We start from the raw sequence: 18,867 nt of genomic DNA on the forward strand, positions 1-18,867 counted from the left end.
GAGAAACATGGACATTGATCAGCCAGCACTGGGCATATCAAAGTTTAACAAGGAACGAATAAAGTAATTGCTTTGCCAATATACACAGGGTATGTCCAGCCCTAGGGCTACATCACAATTATTTCCCTGCCTCACCCAAGTGGCTGGTAGGGATCACAGGCAGCACTAGAAGATCATGGTCAACATGCTGTCAAACGGCAAAGTTGCTCAGACAACTATTTTCATCTGTTATTATGAATGTACAAAAAGCCTATGACACATTTTAAAGCGCAAAAATGCCATCTTGAGGCAAAAGTTAACGATGTGTGAAGGTGCAGTCAGCATCAGTTGCTTTTAAAGCAGGCAGAGTTACGTGCCAGTGGCACACTTTGGACCACGAGTGATGCACGGATGGGCAGGAACCCATGCACATTGCAGCAGCACAGCAGGACCCACTTCTCCCCACTTCTGGCCCCCCTCACACATCATCTGAGTGGCTATCTTGGAAAGGTGCCTATTTATGCAATCAATGCCACCAAAGTCCCCCCATCCCAGTTTTTAGGTAGGTAACACACACAGCAAGTGGCTGAGCACAACAGGCTCAACTCCAGCACCCATCAGACACTACAGGAGATACGACTTAGCAGAACTAGAAAAAAAGAAAAAAAAAGCCACGAAACCTTTATTTCAACTCAAACCTGCAGCTCACTTGGTGCTGCGGGCAGAGACAGCTCGTGGGTGCCCTCTCCTGCTGTCACTAAGCAGCAGTGGTGACCGTGGCACAGGTGCCTGTCCCCATCCCCACACTGCTCCACAGTGTCTCTGCATCCTCTCCCAGCTCGGATCGCTGGCATGTAGCAGGGTGGGAAAACCCGCTGCAGGCAGCTGGGCACACACCTCAACAGGAGATAACTCTTCCCAGGTGTTCTGAGCTCTCAGGAAGCACAGAAAATCTCCAGAAGTGATGGGAGAAGCTGATGGAGAAGGTGATGTACCTTTAGGCACAAACCATCCCAGAGAGACCGGCAGCTGCTCTCTGCTTGGAAGTCAGCCTCTCCGGGCATGCTGTGACCTGGGGACAGGCGTGTGGTTGGGGTGCTCTGCATCTGAACACTTCCTCCAGCACAAGACCCACTCCAGACAATCCACTGGGCATCATCGCTGTTCTGTAGAAGATCATCCAGGAGGCAGCAGCGGTGCAGCACAACAGCATCTGGACAAGGCAACAGGGCAGCCCATCACTGCCCAGCTCTCTATCACCGCTGTTTGGTGTTACCTGTGCCGAAGATCTCAAGCCTATGGCTCGTACTGATAGATTCCCTCAATTCTTCTGGTTTTCTGAATGCAGAAGGTGCAGACAAATGCCTGCAGCTGCGGGGCAGCTCTATGCTCCTCTGCTGAACACACACGCTGGAGGCACAGGCTCCTGTCCGCTGCCACCTGCTGCAAATTGACCTTTTTCTCTAACCACCCTCAAATTTAAGCTCTCAAGAAGAGAAGCACAGCTGCCTGTGACCCAGGGTCCAGCCAGGTGAGTTCACAAGATCCACAAATGGGTTTTATCTGTTACCTGTGGAACAGGGTAAAACACGACAAATTTTCCTTTCCAGATGGAAAGGGAAGGTGGCACAGTCCAAGCTAAAACACCACAATCTCAGGGCAGCTGCAAATGGCACACGCCACCGCCCCACCTCTGCTTGCTTCTGCGATTCCTCCTTGCTAGCAATTGCTTTAATGTTTTCGGTCCAGATTAAGATACCTCATTTGACACTCTGCTTATACAGCGTTAAGTGCTGAGTAAGAGCAACCAAGGCCCGATCCAGCCATCTCCGCTGGGCTCTGGCATTATTAAATGGCTACAGAGCATTTATCAGCTTCAGGCTTCTAACGAGTGCCTGCTACTAACGACCTTCACAGCTGCCAGAAGAATGAGTGGTTGAAGTTCCTTCCCCCAGGGATGGCTGATGCCAGAGCAGCCCCTCACCCAGGCAGACACAAATGGACAGTGCCCTGAATTGCAGTGATCCCCACATGCACAGGTGGAGGAACAGCTTCAAGGTCTTTTTAAACCCACCCAAGACGACCCTGTCTTCCTTCCCCAAGTCATGACAGGGCTCACAGGGTGCTGGACCTGCTGAGAAAGAGCAGCTCTCAGCCACACCAGTGAGCTGGTCCTAGCCCCAAGCTGCTGCCTATGCAGTCTGGGCCACCAGGGATTGAGATGGTGCTTTCAGCAAGCCCCTGACTGCCCCATGCCAGTCATGACCTACACATCAGTGTCAGGATGCAGCAAAATGAAGGTTGTACTCTGCCTGGGAAACAAGTTGGGTGAACACGAATCTTTTCTTGGGAGGGAAGGAAACAAGAAGCAATGTGGCTCCAGCACAGGAGGACCCAAATCTCTCCCCTGCCAGGCAGCAGTCCGGTATGATCCTCCCCCAGTGTGTGCAGCCCAGGCCAGGCTAAAGATATAAAGACAGAACTTAAATCCATCTCCTTTTTTTGTTGGATTCTGGTTTTCCTCCTCCAAAACCCCTAACTGAAGTTTCCTTTCTGTCCCCATTCCTGCTGGGACTCACCAAGGCTTGCTCAGGGGCTGCACAAACCACTCTCAGCCATAAACCCTAGGCAGCAGCACCCACGTCTTTCCCCTGGCTTTTCAAAGCACCAATTGCACCACCATCATTCAACCCCTTTCCTCAGGATAAGCATCCAGTTTTGGTTACCAGCCCAGTGCTGGCAACAGACGTGCTCTTCCCACGAATAACCCAGCCCACAAAAAGCCCTGTTTGTCCCCTCCGATGAAGGATGCTCAGCGAAACAAGGAGCCAAGGACAGTGTATTCCTCTAGAGGGAAACCTCCGCTTGCAGCAGCCTGACCAAAGATCTTTGCTGCATTGAAATGCTGACTCACCCTCCTCCTCCAAGTACCCCAGCACACAGCTCCACCAGCCAAAATAAATAGTGGGTACCTTTCTGCCCTCATTTATTTGTTTGGCAGCACTTCACAGAAGCATTTTAGCCTCTCAGGAAGGGGCGGGGGGAAATAAAATATTGCTGAGCAACCCCCTGATGGAAAGTCTATTTGAAACAGCTTGTTCAATGCAGGGAGATTTTTCCCTACAGATCACAGTCTAAATTTCAGGCTGAAGACAGCTGCGCAGTCACAGAGCAATGTCCCTCTGCAAGAGGGTGGGTAACGCTGCACTGTGAATATAAGAAAACAGTACATGTGCTAAAAAAGCAGGGATTTGGGGAGGGCAGGGCTCAAATCCAGCCATAATGTGCTGAGGTTAAAAGCTGCACTGGAGCTCCAGGGGAGTGCTGTGACCCTACCACTCACAAGCTGCTTTTTCCACCATTTCCCCATAGACAAGCACGCCACTGGGGCCCTAAGAGAAGCAAGCTGGGGAGGGTGGAAAACCAGCTGGACCAGGGTGCTGGAGGTCCCAGCAGCAGCTTCAAAGCCTGGCAGGAATCAGGAATCTTCTCCCACCAGCATGAGGAAAGCTGGCAAGCAGAATTTGTGCAGAAAGGAGTTAAGAAAAGAGATGGGTACGGCAGCCCGGGACATTTTTCTTTAAGGTGAGAACCCAAATGGGAAGCGAGAATATATGCAAATGCTGCTTTTAAATAGGAATTCCAGAGGTAAGAGCAGTGGGTTTAGTTATCTGTGCCATAACTGGTTTGCCTTGCTCTTGGTCCTCGCCTGCCCATCATCCAAATTAAAACAGAAAAATCCTGCTTTATAGATTTGCCCCAAAACCACAGGAATTAAAAAAAAATAAATAAAATAGTAGAGATAGGATCTGGGCAGTAGGAGTGCAGGTAGATGCTAATCCCAATACCCACTTTTAGGGGTGGGAGTGGAGCTCTGCTCTACCTGGACAGCTACAAAGCAGATTTGTCTCATCAGCACTGAGCTGGTGCCAGCTTCAGATCCAACTCACCCTCCTGTTTCATGTCGATCACTGGGAAATGCAGGATCAGCAGGCAAAAGGAAGGCAGAGGCATTTTAACAGACATTTTTCACTCTTGCAGGCTCCCTGCACCTCTCGTGCCAGAGGGGAAACGTCCAGCTCCAACCCTCATCAGTTCTACCCTGTGACTGATCCAATGCAGGCACACAGTTTTGCAGCTCACGTGGATACAAGACCTGTGCCAGAGACGTGACCCTGATGGTTTCCATGATGGACTTATCTGCAGATCCACCGTCATCCGTGACATCTTGGTTCTCACAGCACAGTGTTCCTCTTCATCAGACTCTGCAGCCTCGCAAGGTTCTGCTCTGGAAGTCCCCGTTAATGGTGTTTTGTAGGGCGCTGCCACATATGTCTGTGTTCAATCCCACTGACAAGCTCACCTCGTCCACTGGCACCACTCCCCACTGCCAGCCTGTCCAAGGCCATGCTCCAGTCGCTCAAAACCTTCTTCCTATTTCCAGCATTTAGGAAATGTATGTTTTAGGAGTACAAGATGAAGAGTCAAAATTTGACCTCGCTGCTGGATATGAGGGTATGGACTGTGGAAAGAGGAGTGACAAACCAAGGTGGGGAGTGATATTACATTTCCCCCCCATGAAAGCAGCAACAGAGGGAAGGGTCTTTGATCTGCAAACAGCACTAATGCCATTATTTTTACAAGAGAGCGCTCCATTTCTCTTTTTTCCTATTGCCAAGCATGAGATGCAGCCTCATTTTATCATCCCAGTTCATGCTGCAGGAAGCGGGACCTGTGCAGCTCTGATAACATTGTACAAAACCCTGAAAATAGTTAAACCAATTGTTTTAGCCCCAGGCCTTGCCTCAAATAAACCTGCTGAGCTTCTTCCTTACATACAACTCTTGACCACACAACCTTAAAAACAACAAACTCCAGTCTTTTTATTCAGGTTTCCAAAGACAAAACACCATCTTCCTACTGCTTCCATTCAAACCAGTATCAAAGCCCCCAGCTGCCACAGATTAGCAAAGGCAGGGCTGAAAAGCACAGCCTTTGGGACCTGCTTGGCTGTCACGAGTCAGCAAAGATGTGTAAATAAGGGCTGAAGGCAGAAACGTCCAGCCCTCTCCCCGGTAAGCATGTGGGCAAGTTTGCAGCTCATAGGGCAGCACCAGCTCGTTGGTGCTTGCCCATTGCGCACCAAAAACCGCTCCTAACAGAACAGAAAACCTGTTGGAAGTTAAAACCAGCTGAAAGTCAGCAGCTTCCTTATTTTAGAAAGGGTGTGGTTTTGCAAGAGCAAGTGGTTAAAGACAAGCTGTGCCAAACTTGCCTTAGCTGTAGGCTAATTTAAACCTTAACAGCAAAACATCTTTCTAATTACAGACCTTTTAACTAATTACAGGTTGAGTGTTTTGGTTTTGCAAAGGTGACTGCTTTTGATGCTCTCTCCCCATGTTCAGCTCTGGGTGAAAGTGGACCTATCCACGGTGGGCAAGAAGGTGCTGCTTGCTTAGCTCATTGGAGCCACAAAAGTTTCCAGAATCAGGAGAGCAGGAGGCAAAAAATCCTTTCTGCAGATAACTCAAAGACTTAAAACTGCTCGATTCAGAGGCTGGTTCTCTCTACAATGCAAAAGTTAATCCATCTTCAGCTCTAGAATTTACACTGGTAACTGAATAGCTCCTCCAGATGCAAAGAGACATCTGTCAAACACCCAAAGATGAGCACAGCTAATTCAATCGCACACTTGAGAGACCATGCGCATTTGATTATCAGATGGCACCAGACCCTATGTTCAGCCTGACACCATCAAGATCTAATCAGCTCAACAGCTTTGACTTGAGTCAGTGACATGGTCCACAAGGTTGTTCAGTGCAAGAAAGGAGAATAAAATGAGAAAAGTTAAAGAGTTCTGTCTAATTAGAGTAAGTAATGATGTTGTAATTAATAGGGAAAAAATGAAGAACCAGGAAAGGCAGACTAGAGACAGCCCGTCTCCCTGTGATAATGGAAAGGCCATTTTTGCATCAAATGAGACTTGGTCACCATCTCCCGCCACCCAGCCTGGGCCGTATGCAAGGACAAATGCTTCTTGTAACATTCCCCAAAGGTGCTCATCTACCACAGTCGCCAAAGCCCCAGATGCTGGGCTTCTCCTTCCCAGCCAGGCACCTCTAGCACTTTACCATCCTCCATTAGAGACTCCTCCTAATGTCTACCCTTAAATCTCCCTTCCTACAGTTTAAGCTCATTACTTCTCATTTTCAAATTGCAAGCTGCAATTAAAGCTCATTCAGATGTTTATAAACACCTTAAAAGGGGCCCCCCTGTGAATTTGTTCCCTCCAGCCCATGCTGTTTCAAAGCAATTCCTATTTTTGGGAGAGAAAAACCCAGCCAGAGGAGCTGGTATTGTACAGCTCATCCAAGTTTTTCCTTACAAGACAGCCGTCTGCAGGCAATGTCCTCAGCATGCCACAGCAAACCAAATCTAAGCAAAGCTTAGCTTCAGCTTGAAATTAAAACTGTGAGTACTGAAGTAGATTTAAAAGAAAAAAAAAAAAACAACAGAGTGAAAACCCTCTGGGAAAGGAATAAGGCTGGGAATGGGTCCAGCAGCTGTGATTTAAAAAAAGGCAGAGGGTTGTTAGAAACCAGCAGTGTTTAAGGGCACCTCTGTACTCATGACGATTATCTGCTGGGTTGGACGCTACAGGCACTCAGGAGCCAATTTACAGCCAGATCAGACTTCCCTGCCTTGAAGACAGCAGCATCCATCAAGAAGTGGGGCAAGTATGGCTCACATGTCGGGTTGTGATGCATGGCCCATGTCTGCCTCTTTCCTAGAACTGCAAAGCAGCAGGAAACCTGCAGGTTTCTCACCCATTTATCGAGGAAAAAGCTCTAGAGGGAGATGCAGAGGGCATCTCCCATCCCATCACATGTGTACACAGTAGGCTCACAGTACTGCGCTGACTCAGGCAGCTTGTGGAGTCACTGCCTAATACAGTAGGATTTTTTATGGGTTTATTTTTCACATGGTATCTTTTCTATTCTAGGACTTAAATCAAACAGCGGATTTATTATCACAAAATGAAAAAAAAAAAAAAAAAGAACTAAAAGACCAATCTTGAACAGTAATATTCTGTCCTTCCTCAATCACAGCATTCAGAGACCAGAGTCCTTTAGTCTCATCCAGAAACAAACCTTGTACTGGGATGTGACACCAAGTAACTACCGGCGCTTCAAGCCTCCTGGAAAAACACACAGCTCTGCCTGTGTAGCTGGGAACGCTGGCTGTGGGCAGGACCAAGCCTTACCAGCCCTTGTGGCTCCTCTTCCATCCTCGCACCAACAGCACATGCTCCTTTCGAGGGAGCACAGGCTACACAGCACAAGGACTCTGGTCCTTGGGAAGGGGGGTGGCAGCATGTTCTTGCCTCCCCTTGGCCTTAAAAACCACTACAAGCATGACATCATCTGTGGGGTGAGAAAATGAGGACTTTTGGGGCTGCCCCTGTTCTAAAGCCACACTGAGCGGAGTGCTCACCCCCTCACTTACGTCTGAGTAGCACTTCAAAAGCAGTTTAACCCGTGTGGAAATCCGGTTAGGTTGAATAAACCATGAGTGCCCTCCTCATTAAAGGAGGCTTAGACTGAATTAAAATCCTTCTGCTTAATAAATTAGGTTAAAGTCAGCCCAGATTAGAAATTCCCTATAATAAATCAACCCTGTAGATTCAACCAGCACTCAACTGCTAGTTATTTTCTCTGGAGGATTTTAACCCTGTTTCCTCCCTTCCACTGAGCAACGATACCACACCGGGCTCTCAGTCAACTTCTGGACCCCCAGCTCAGCTGCTGGAGGCTACAAGGATGGATGCAAGTGACGCACCGTCACGATAAAGCCCGCACAGAAACAGCACGAACACCATGTTTTGTGTGCCACAAATACAGAGCTGAGGATTTGGAGGGATGAATCATCACACAAAGTGAGAACAATTAGAGATTCATAATCAAGAGAAGGGAAAGCTGGGGTGGGATGGGAAGAGGAAAGAGCAGGGCTGGGATTAGTTAGTTCAGAAATGTTAATAATATCCCCAGTTACCAAAGTACTGCACCCCCAGGCCAGACCAGCGACGTAGAGGGGTGGGAAGTTAATAAAAAAAATTGTGATTACATGTCACCATGTCCCACATTCTACACTGAGTGCCAGGGACGCTTTTTTAGCTAATTAAAGGATAACGATCCTTTACTTCAAGGCCACAGAAACACTTGCCATGACCACACTGAGCCTCTGCAGAGGGAAACATCTCCCTCTCCATGAAGGGGATCCCTCCCTTTCCCAAGTGGGAAACATGGCCTAGGAAGGCAAATGGAGTTGGTTTGTTGGAGAAGCCAGGGGAGGATCCAGGAGTAATCACACTCCCTTTGAGACATTTAAGACCAAGGAAGTACTTCCCCTGCTATCATCTTGTCAGAGCAACGGGGACCGGTTCTCTGCTGATGCTGGAGAGCACTGAATAGCACAACTGTTGAAGACGGGAGGCTGGGGCAGCTAGTTAACAGCCTAGACTTCAACACACCCGTTTCACTGACCTGGGTTTCTGAGGGGACTCTTTGGGCTCCTTTGAACCAAACCAGCCACTGCTCTTATTCCTCTCATCTCCTCCTGCCATCACGTGGACAGATGAGCCATGGGAGGGTCCCACTTTCTCCCCCTGGCCTTTGCTCCCTGCATCGCTCTTGTTGCCCCCATGGTGGAAGAGGCCGCCCTTTGCTTTCTTGTCTTCCTTCCTCATTTCCTCGGGTTGTTTGTCCTTTGTTGTCTCCGTGGAGAAGACTATGGGCATTGCAGCTTGAGTTGGCTTGTTCTCTAAGCGACTGTTTTCTTCCATCTTGGCTCTGCCCAGATGGTTACTGAGAGTGACAGCTTTTGTGGAGACCTTGAGCTCTTCTTGCAAGGCTAAGCTGGGAGGAGACGGGATAAACCTGGGCTCGTCTCTCTGCGGTGTCCTCTCAAAGTTGCTGACCCCCCAAGGCACCTCGTGGGAGTCAGAATGGAGGGGAGTGAAGCCAAAACCCTCTTCCTGCCGTTTGGGGATGCTGGGCACAGACAGTGGCGCAGAGCTCTGCGGGACAGACATGGGGCTCTTTGGTACAGGCTCGTCACTGTAAACGTGGTTCCCATTGATACAGAGGGAAGACCGGGACACAGGATCATTCTTTGGCTTCAGGCTTTGGATTGCTTTGGGCTCCAGGACTGGGCTGACTTGGGAGACATCATCACTGAATGCTCTCTTGTGGGTCAGTTTTGGAGAGGGCAAGTAGTCTTTCACTGGCGGGAAATAAAACACAAAACAGAGGTGAGGCCATCTGAGTAACAGGCACAGGAACGACAAGCATCATTATCATCTTCTACTTGCAAACACTAAAAAGATCTGTGAAAACATACTGGCTTTCTCCCTCCCAGGCTCTACCAGATTATAATTAAATTACTAGAAATGCAAAGCACGGGTCACAAGTATGCAGCTATACAGGCCACATGATACTCTCCCCAAGCACATCACCTCCCACTGCAGGATCTGGAGAGAAATCTCTGTAAGACGACAAACCCCTTGTCTGAGAGGATCTGAGATCGATAATAAATGCAAGAAACTATCCAGAAGCTACTTAAATGGCTTACACTTCTGTGTGATTTAAGAGTTTGCACTGAATAAAAGACCAGGAGCCTCTGAGCTCTGCTCAGACAGGCCCAACTGCTGCTTTGCATGATGTAAGCCAGGAGGGTCCAGTGTCTGCTTCTCCCTCCCACTGCCTGACCCTGTGGGTATTGCTAACACTCAGCAGACTTTTGGGGTTACACGGAGAGCTCAGTGAGAAAGACTGCTTGGACTTCAGGTGGTACGCAACTGCTCTCCCCTCCTAGCCAGAAATGCTGTCTCCTTCACCACAACATGGGGATGATGGGGCCAGACCGGTGCCTCCACTCGCTCTCTGGCTGCACATGGGAACGTCACCCAGCAGAAACTGAGAGGCATCACGTGGGCAGCTTCACCAACACGGTGAGAAGCAGCACGTAGCCAGGGACTCCCACCCAATGTGGGAATTTGCTGTCTCCAGCCAATTAAACTATTTAATTATATATTTTGTTTTCAAGAGATGGCAAGAATTAATTCACTACAAGGGCCTTTTTTGTTTGGAAATCGCCGCTCTGCAAGCGCCAAGAGCTCAGATTGCTTTAATCACCAGGAACCGGTCACTGTTTCAGTTTTGCCTCCAAGCCGGAGGCATCTCATTAGACAGCCAGGCAGCAGTGCAGCACAGCAGCAATGGGCTCTGCTTCACCCAGCCCTCTCCCAAGGGCTTATTGCTACGAGTCAGTGTGAGCGACCTGCTTTTAGGGGGTTAAGGAACCCTTGTAGCCCGCAAGCTCGTGATGTGCTGCAGGGAGCACATGCAGCATCAATATTAAGTCAGATTGTTTCTGTACAGGCTCAGCAAGAGATGCAAAATGTTGAACATCTCCCCCCATTCTGGCAAGCACGTTACTGCCAGCACACAGAGGGTCTCCAAGGGTTTGCACAGGATGCTGCTTCTTAGGTAAGCAATTAGTTAACAGATTTGCAAGAAAGCCTCAACAGTCCCTTACAAAGAAAAGAAGGAAAAAAAGTCGGGGGGGAGGGAATTAAAACTGTTATCCTCTTACCAGAGCGCTCTGTGGACAGACTGCTGTGTCTGCTCGGGGATTTGGTTACCTCAGGAACATTTGCAGCCAAGCCCAGGCTGGCAGAAGAGATGGTGCTGTCAGATCCCAGGGAGGTGTTGGATTGCGTTAGGGATGACTTGCGCAGCTTGTTCTTGAAGAAGAAGCCCTTGACTTTGGACTTCTTGCCCCCAATGTCGTAGTCATCCTCCATGTCCAGGGCGCCCATGCTGCTGGGGATGATGGCAGAGGCTGACTCCAAGTCATATTTCTTCTTGCCTTTTACCTTGTCCTTCAGCTTGCCAAAGGGTGACCGTGGCTTGTCCTTCATGGACAGGTCGAACATGCTGGCTGTGAGGTTGTTGCGCGTAAACTGGATGCTCACCAGGATCTCACCACGCTCCTTCTCCTTCTTCCCAGCCTTGGAGTGTAGCTTGTGCCACCTGGATCCAGAGAGGAAAGAAAAGGAAAGGCCCCTCCGTCATTTCCAAGAGCCACAAGCCAGGAAGACCTCAGGGAGGGTGCTGCTGGGTGGCAGCTAGCATGAGCACCTCAGAAGTCAACTAAGACCTGAGTCAGAGACAGAGGTGTTGCACAGGACTAGATCCCTCCCTGAACTGCAGCAGCTTTGTAAGACCTCCGTCTCCATCCCTGTCCTAATACTAAATACTGTCCTTCCACTAAATAACCTGTCAAACGCCATCTCGCTCACCCTGGTGTCAGATACTGCTGTACATTTCAGGGAAAGCTACCGGTGGCCAAATTTTTGTATGGTCAGTTGATACATTGCTGCAAGCCCATGTTTAAAAAAAAGACAGTGCTTGCTTGCGTTTTAAATATTCAAGAGCCTGTGACTCAGAACAAATCCTTTCAAGTCAGAGACAGTACCGTAATGGCAAAGGCACTCAACAACATTCATTAAAATAACTTTATTCCAGACCTTCCGTGCCTCACCCTAAATAAAGTTGCTGAAGTTTGCCTAGAAATGTCTTTGCATCAAGTATTTAGAGGATGCTGCATCCCGGTAGCTCTTCATGGGCAGGAGGAGCTGCCATACAGCTCTTACACTACCCACCAACCCAACCCTGCTGGATTTTTGGGAACTATCTACATTCCCACAGCCGGCCAATGGCAGTCTCTAGCCTGCAGTACAGCTTTGGGATCCACAACGACCCGATGCGATGGCAGAGGATGCAGCACACCTTTACGTTCATCGCCTTCCCCTCCTCCAAATCCTTCAATTCTGCTGAAATGCCTGTAAAATTTGAGGCGGCCAGAGCCTGAGCCAAGGGGGGGAAAGCCATTTACTTTAACGCTCCTCACATCAATTGCCAAAGCCCAGCACCACACCTGTGGGGCTGGTAGAAGATCCCAAAGGAGATACTGGCCATATCCACCAGCACAAAAGCTTCAACTGACTCTGCAGCACATTACTGGGGGATGCTCACCGCTATGAACCCCGTTACACAGACTCTGCTCTGTAGCTTTGCACATGGAGATGGAGAAGCATGGAAAAAGTGTCCAAAACATTCACTGCACAAGCAGAAAAAAAACTCGCAACCTTCATTTAAGGCCCAATCCTTCCGCAGGGAAAAGCCTGAGCACTGGCAGGGTAGAGAACAACCCCTGGAATGCGATGGGAGAGGGGTCTTCCCTCCTGCCAGCTGGAACGAATGGTGTGTGAGAGGACACTAAAGCAAGAGATGTCCAGAGGCACCTTCTAATTCTTCATTTCACTGTGGTACCAGCTTCAGACAGGGCAGCACAAAACACAGGCCACAAAGGAACCATTTCTTCCCCCAAACTGCTGTCAACCCAGTGGTCCTTTGCTCCCTTCTCCTCCTGGGAGATGCTCCATCTTTCTGCCTCGGTTTCAAGTGCCACTTCCCAGAGCGGCTGCAGCAGGACAAGCGGATGTCTAGCACAGCCACTGCTCCAGCAGCTCTGATCCCTCCCAGATTGAAGTATTAAAATTTCCCTTAACAAGGCACAAGGAAACCTGAAGGTTCAAGACAGACCCTATTTCTCCATGACATGCTTCATAGGTGGAACACACAGCAATGGAAGGTAGAAAAAATTTCTAAACCTGGATTAACAATTTCCCAATGAATTCTCAGAAAATAAAAACCTCAGCAGTGTTTTACATCCACTTGTAAAGTGAAGTCACTGAAAAGATTAAAATAAAAAAAAGGGAAGGAAAATGTGAAGGGATAGAGATGGGTGTGACCATACTGATATCACCAGGGTGAGGATAAAATTTCAACCATGTACTCCAGAAGTTTCTGCATCACTGCTGGGGAAGTTACTGCATCTTGAACGAAGGGAGGAGCTGGAAAGCCTGAAGAGCCTACACCACACCTTGGGAAGGGGGCACAAAACCCCCAATCCCCTGCTGGGGTGCCTGGATAAGTAAACACGAGTGCATATCTGAAAGCACCCAGGTCTTTCACCACGCAATTCAGATGCTATTGAAATGCAGGAGGGACAGCACCTGGGACTTTGCTGGGCACAAACACAGGGTTAAATCCCCAGTGAACCCACTCCTAGTTCTACCATTTGCTTATCCCACCCCCATACGATGCCCACTGCAAAATTTTCAGTACTCTGACTTCAGGCTTGAAAATATCTAGGCATGCAGAAAAAAAACCAACGTGAAAAAAAGCAGCATTAACTCCTTACAGCAAGCCAGCAGTGACAAACAGACACCCAAACAGTCTGATCTGCTGCCAGGGAGCAATTAGGGCAGCAGGAGCAGGTGAGTCAGGCAGACACTTCCCGTAGGAGCGCTGGGGAAAAGGCTGCTTGGAACAGGCTGTGGCCACAGCACATCAAATACTATGTTATTCAGTTTGATGCAAGACCTGGAAGAAGTTCAAAAGGGAAGGGCTGCAGCAGCCTGCCAGCTGGGAGAGGAAAGATTTGGGGGCTGAATCATTTAGGGGGGCAGGGGAATCTTGCAAGTAGTTTTTTATATCTTACATCATCCCATGGAAAAAATAGAGAGAGAACATCTGGGTGGATTAACATAAGGAAAGGCATGAGCTTCTGAGGATGATAAGATGTAACAGCCTGTAAGAACTCTGCACTAGCTCAGCTCACACAGATATGCTCTCAGCATCTCCTGTCCCATCACTTATAATGTTGCAGTCATTAAAATTAATTTGGGTGCTCGGCAGCACCACCTCAGAAAGAACAATCCTTAAAACCTGATCTGCTTCAAAAAGCGCCTGTTCAAGGAAAAATCTCTGCTTATGCTGGTGCTGGATTAAGTACCTATTTTAGCTCCCAAGACCTAATCAGCAGTCGGCAAACGGGGGGGACTACACCTCAAACAGGGAACTGAGCTATTTTAGGCTGAGCTCTAGATTTATGGCACAAGAGGAGTGTTTCGAAGGATTAAGTTGTTCCGTGTTGGGTAATTTATTTTTTTTTTATGAATCAGTTCCAGTGGAAACAGGAGATGCAAACACTGCCTCAATTGGGATGCAGCAGGAGAGCAGGATTGGGGTGGGTTTCAAGTCCTAGCCCAGCTAAACACAAACTCCCATGGCATCTTCTCACTATTAACCCCATCCCACACCCCTCAGCTTCCCATGCTTTTTGTCTACAAGCTGCCCTCAGGGGTAAGCCCTGGGTAGGGGGTTTCTGGATTGGGGCCACATGAGCCCAGGTCTCAGAGGGAGATGCTTTAATGGGACTTCAAGATACACCCGGAGAAACAAACCAGCTTCTGCCCATACAAAGCCTTTTCCAGGCCTGAAATAGCAGCTGTGAGCTTCGCAGCTCAGGCTCAGAACAATTGCTCTGAATTTAACTGGGTTATTTTAATCAGACTGTGGAAGAGGTGCTGGCACTGAGGACCATGGTGAGATTGAGGAAGCCAGCCAAGCATGTCCAGCACTGGGGATCCAGGACTGCAAGGACCCACCTTTTTGAGGCGTTTTGGAGGCCTCTCTTGAGCAAGGTGCCACCAGCTTGGGTCCAGCTCCTCGCTACACAGGACATCCAGGACAAGCCACCCACCTCTGGCAACCTGCTCCTCGGGTGCTGTTCTTAGCAAGGTTTGGAGGGGTCACAGTCTGACACAGACTTTGCTAGTTAAAAAAAAACCTAAATTAAACAGGCTGTCTTATCTGGGTGCCAGAGCTGGTGGTGATCGGGAGCAGGATTGCTCCCAGCTCAAGAGACATGCTTGGTGCCCGAGTCTGCGCTCCTTTCCTCATTCCCTACAACTGGAAACAGGTCTCCCCCTGAACACGGAGCAGAGGATGAAACCCGCTGCTTCCCAGCCTGCTGATCCCATATCAATGCCCTTCTGCCCCATGGAGAACCGCTGCTTTCCACCTGGCAGCTACCCACTCACCTTCCCTGAAGGTGATGCTTCTGCTGAGACACCTCAGCCCTGGCCACATGGAGAGCCAAGCTTCCTCAGAGACATCTCCAACGTGACACGTCCAGGGAATGCAGCCTGAGCCAGCTTGAAGACACGTGCTGCAAGCTCAGGCAATTAGCTTTTTCTAAAAAAACCTATATTCTTCCCTTGGACGCCCCACGGGTCCAGCACGTCTGTCTGCACCATGCTGGGCACATGTCCCCCCAAAGGCAGAGGGCTTCTCCCAGCATCACCCTAGAATATGCTGCAGCAGGGAAGGGGCAGGCAGGCACCCAGGCCCTGGGGATCTCTACAGGGGGAAGGAAGCAGCAAGCCACCCCTGCACACAGGGACAGAAGAGGAAACCTCAAACAGAAAATTCCCCACAGACACCCCAGAAAGGGGAAGCAGCTGGAGTCCTCTGTGAGCTCTTGGGCAGCTCCTGGGAAGCGAGACATGCTCTGGGGGTTTGCAAGCTCACATCCCACTGCTGTAACACTGCTCACAAGCACTGATATATGACGGAGGGCTCCCCAGCCCCCCTTACATGGCTGTGCACACTCATTTAGGTCACCGTGTTGAATCAGCACATCCAAACTGCTTCCAGACAGTTTCAGTAAAACCCTTCCCTGTGCCAAGGCTCCTCTCTCCTCCCACTCGCCTCCACTGAGAGTCAAGAACGGCAAGCCACGCAGCTCGGCTGCCAAAAGGCAGGTTTGGGAGGAAAGGCAGAAAGCGCACGGCATTTATTTTTACATTTGCTGTTGCTGGGATCAATTGGAGCAGCAAGGGAGGCACGGAGAGCAGAACACAAGGCGCTGCTGTATCTCCAGGCCCCATAAAAACACATGCTTTTCCTCATCCTCCAACAGCATCCCATACCAGAAAGCCAGCTAGTGCTGAGCAAAGGGAAAAAACACTCTGGCATGGAAACAAGAGCACAGGAGCTGTTTGTTAAGGAGGCAAAATGACCCCACAGAGGGTGCTAACAGGATGGATTTGCTCAGGGTCAGCACCTGGTTCACACCATCCCCCTTCCTCTGCTCTTTGTCCTCCATTGGGCTGCACATGACTGTTTGTGGGGGGCACAGGGAGCCCCCATTTCTAGAAACCTTGTGTTGGGTATCCAAGCTACAGGGGGAAAATGCTTGGGCAGTATTTCCCTCTAGTCAATGAGAAAACTCATTTGGGCTTAAGAGGCACCTGCTCTGCGTGGGCTGCCCAAGCACGTCCCAAGATGGAAAGACATCTGGGATGACCAGGAGGACACAGAGCCAACCCTTAACAGAAAGGCGAAGCTGACCATGATCTGAGGCTTTCTGTCACCTTGTCCCTCCCACATCTCCCTCCTCATCAAGCAACTCCTTCAGCATAAAACCAAGCCCAAACCTGAAGCCCCCAACCCATCAGCAGCTTGGCAGGTTGGCATCTGAAAGCCCTGGGGTGACCCAAGCTCATTTCACTGGTTCAGGATTACTACAGTCGCATGCAACATCACACAGTGGAGGAAGCCCAGTGACACCAGGATGAGACAAGATCAGGTGAGCAGGGCAGCGCAGACAACACAGCTCTTACAGATGCCACACGCACCATCAGGGCACCATCCTGCCCTACTTTCAGGGAAGATGTGGGTCCTTCCAAGGAGGACCACCTTTGCTCTCCTGTGGGTCTGATTGGCATGTCCAAGAGATCCCCATCCACCCTCCAGCTCAGCTGGACCTACCTTGCCTCAATAGACCTGTCCAATGCACCCTGCGTACCTTCAGCAATGGCTCTCCAGTTTCATTCTCAGACTGGTCCCAGCACTTTACTAGCAGTGAGTTCAAGAGAGTTTTCTTGGGTAGCCAAGTCCCTCAGCAACTTGCAGCGTTCACGGATGCATATGGGGAAGGGTGCACAGCTGGAGCGTTTCTAGGAGCATTCCTAGAGTGCTTCAGCCATCAGGTGTTTCCCAAAAGCTTCCCAAAACCACTCAGTGTTGTCAGGGTGGTCGAGGTTCACCTCAAATTGAGCAGAAATGCTCCTCCTGCCCTGCACAACTCAGCCACCTGAGCTGCAGTATGGAGGAAGAGACAGCCCAACGCAGAGACAAAGCCTCTTCCCTGACTGCACCAGCCTGTTATTTACTGCTGATTCATCCCTGCAACAAGGTCAGCCTGGATTACAAGAGCCCCAAATCTTTAATTAAAGACTATTTGGGCCCCTACAGTGACAGAGCAGGACAGAGCAAAGAAAAGGCAATCCAAGGGAAACACAAGTATTGGCAGAAGGGGCACCGCTCCTCCTGGCACGACCCCTTCTTGATGGGCATGGCATCGACAGCAAAGAGGCATTGCAGTGAGACAAGAGCTGAAGCAGCCCTGCAGAAACATGCACGTTGCATCGGGCCAGGAGGAAGCTCACCTACCCAAGAAAGGAAGCATAGGGTGGAAAACAACCCAACCCTGGGGAATTTTGTGCTTTTTGTCTGGCTTCGTGTTTTTGACTCAGCTTCCCCCGCCAGCACTGGGAAGCTTTTCTGCAGCGTAGGTTCATTTTTGTGTTGGTTTTGGATGGCCTATTTTGTAAGGTGATCCCTGTTAGCTGCTAAAAGCACAGATGGAAAATAAACACACGCCGATTTCCCTGTGATGGGGAAGAAAGGGCTCAAGCGGCTGAGGTGGGAAGAAGTTCATCTCTCCAAACATTCCTCTGCGAAGTGCTCAAAACCAAACTCGAACAAACCAACCCCCCACAGCTCGTTAGGTAATTCAGCTCACTGCTAACAAAGCAACTCAACCCTGCTCCTCTAATGGGTTCCAGCTTTGACATGACCACTCAGCTGCTCAAGAGGATGCTGGCTAAATGGGATGTCAGAAACTAAGAGCAGGAGCTGTGTGCGGTGAGGGGCACAAGAGAATGTAGCTACGGGCATGGTGCTGGTGCTCCGAGTGATGGATTACCACAGCCAATGGAGCACAGAACAACCGGGAACCCACATGAGAAAATCCCACCACTGACTCACACTTGCCCCGGGACAGAGAAGCCGTCCATGCTCTACCATATCCTTGCCCTGCTGAAGGGCTCGTCCCACAACTCGCAGGCCAGGAACAGAGATGTTGTCACTCCAGTGGGACTCGACGGCAGGGAACTGTCTGCAAACCTGCAAAGCATGATGAAAACTGGGGAAAAAACCAGCCCTGCTTGTGTCCAGAATTCACTGGCAAGCCTGCTGCAACACCCAGGCTGTGCTAGAGAGCTGCTGCTCCAGGCATGTATCCGGCAGCACCTCCATGCACAAGGTCCATCCCAACAGGGTCCCAAGCATCCTCACTCCTGCATCCCAGATGGACCTGTACCCCACAAGACCCTGGCACCTCCCCTTGGCTATGGAGGGGACTGGGGTGGCCCAGACCTGGGGAGCCCCCCCAACAGGCACTTTTCTTGACCCTGTACCCAGAGGAGACAGAGGATGGCTGCCCAGCCACCCCACTGCCCCCAAATCTGCCCCAATGGCCTCTGTGCCAGCTGGCAGATGCAAGCAGGGGGGTGTGATGGCATGGAGGAGGACAGTTTTAGGAGCAGGGTAGACAACAGGGATGGAAAAGAGCTATCAGCCACCAGGACAGTGCTGGCATGACAACAAGAGCAAATAACTTCATTGCAAATCAATTTAGGCTAAGAAGATCAGAGGTCTTCCCAATTCTAGCGCAGGATGGTCGGGTAGGAAGAGGAAAGGAGGGAAGATTTAAAGAGCTGTAAAATGGAGCATGAAACATTTATGAATGGGGATAGCAATAGCAGGAGATGGAAAGTGATCTCTTCAGCTATATTTATCTGCTTACACTCCAGAGCGTCCAAGCTTTGCATCCTATGAGTTGTGAACA

At 49.8% G+C, this 18,867-nt stretch overlaps 1 protein-coding gene across 4 annotated transcripts in view; it reads right to left on the reverse strand.

The window, feature by feature from the left end:
* Positions 1–18,867, reverse strand: part of RAB11FIP5 (RAB11 family interacting protein 5) — a 43,044-nt gene that overhangs the window by 15,595 nt on the left and 8,582 nt on the right. For 3 of the 4 annotated variants that reach the window (XM_040590612.1, XM_040590605.1, XM_040590596.1), the window contains exons 2-3: positions 10,633–11,072; positions 8,523–9,261 (exon numbers count right to left, since the gene is read on the reverse strand). In XM_040590612.1, the coding sequence (XP_040446546.1) occupies positions 8,523–9,261; positions 10,633–11,072 (1,179 nt within the window). Of the gene's footprint in view, positions 1–645; positions 1,193–8,522; positions 9,262–10,632; positions 11,073–18,867 lie in introns of those variants that run through there. The other variant, XM_040590621.1, reaches the window with a different exon arrangement.

This window comes from Falco naumanni, chromosome 1 (genome assembly GCF_017639655.2).
Source record: "Falco naumanni isolate bFalNau1 chromosome 1, bFalNau1.pat, whole genome shotgun sequence".
NCBI lineage: Eukaryota > Metazoa > Chordata > Aves > Falconiformes > Falconidae > Falco > Falco naumanni.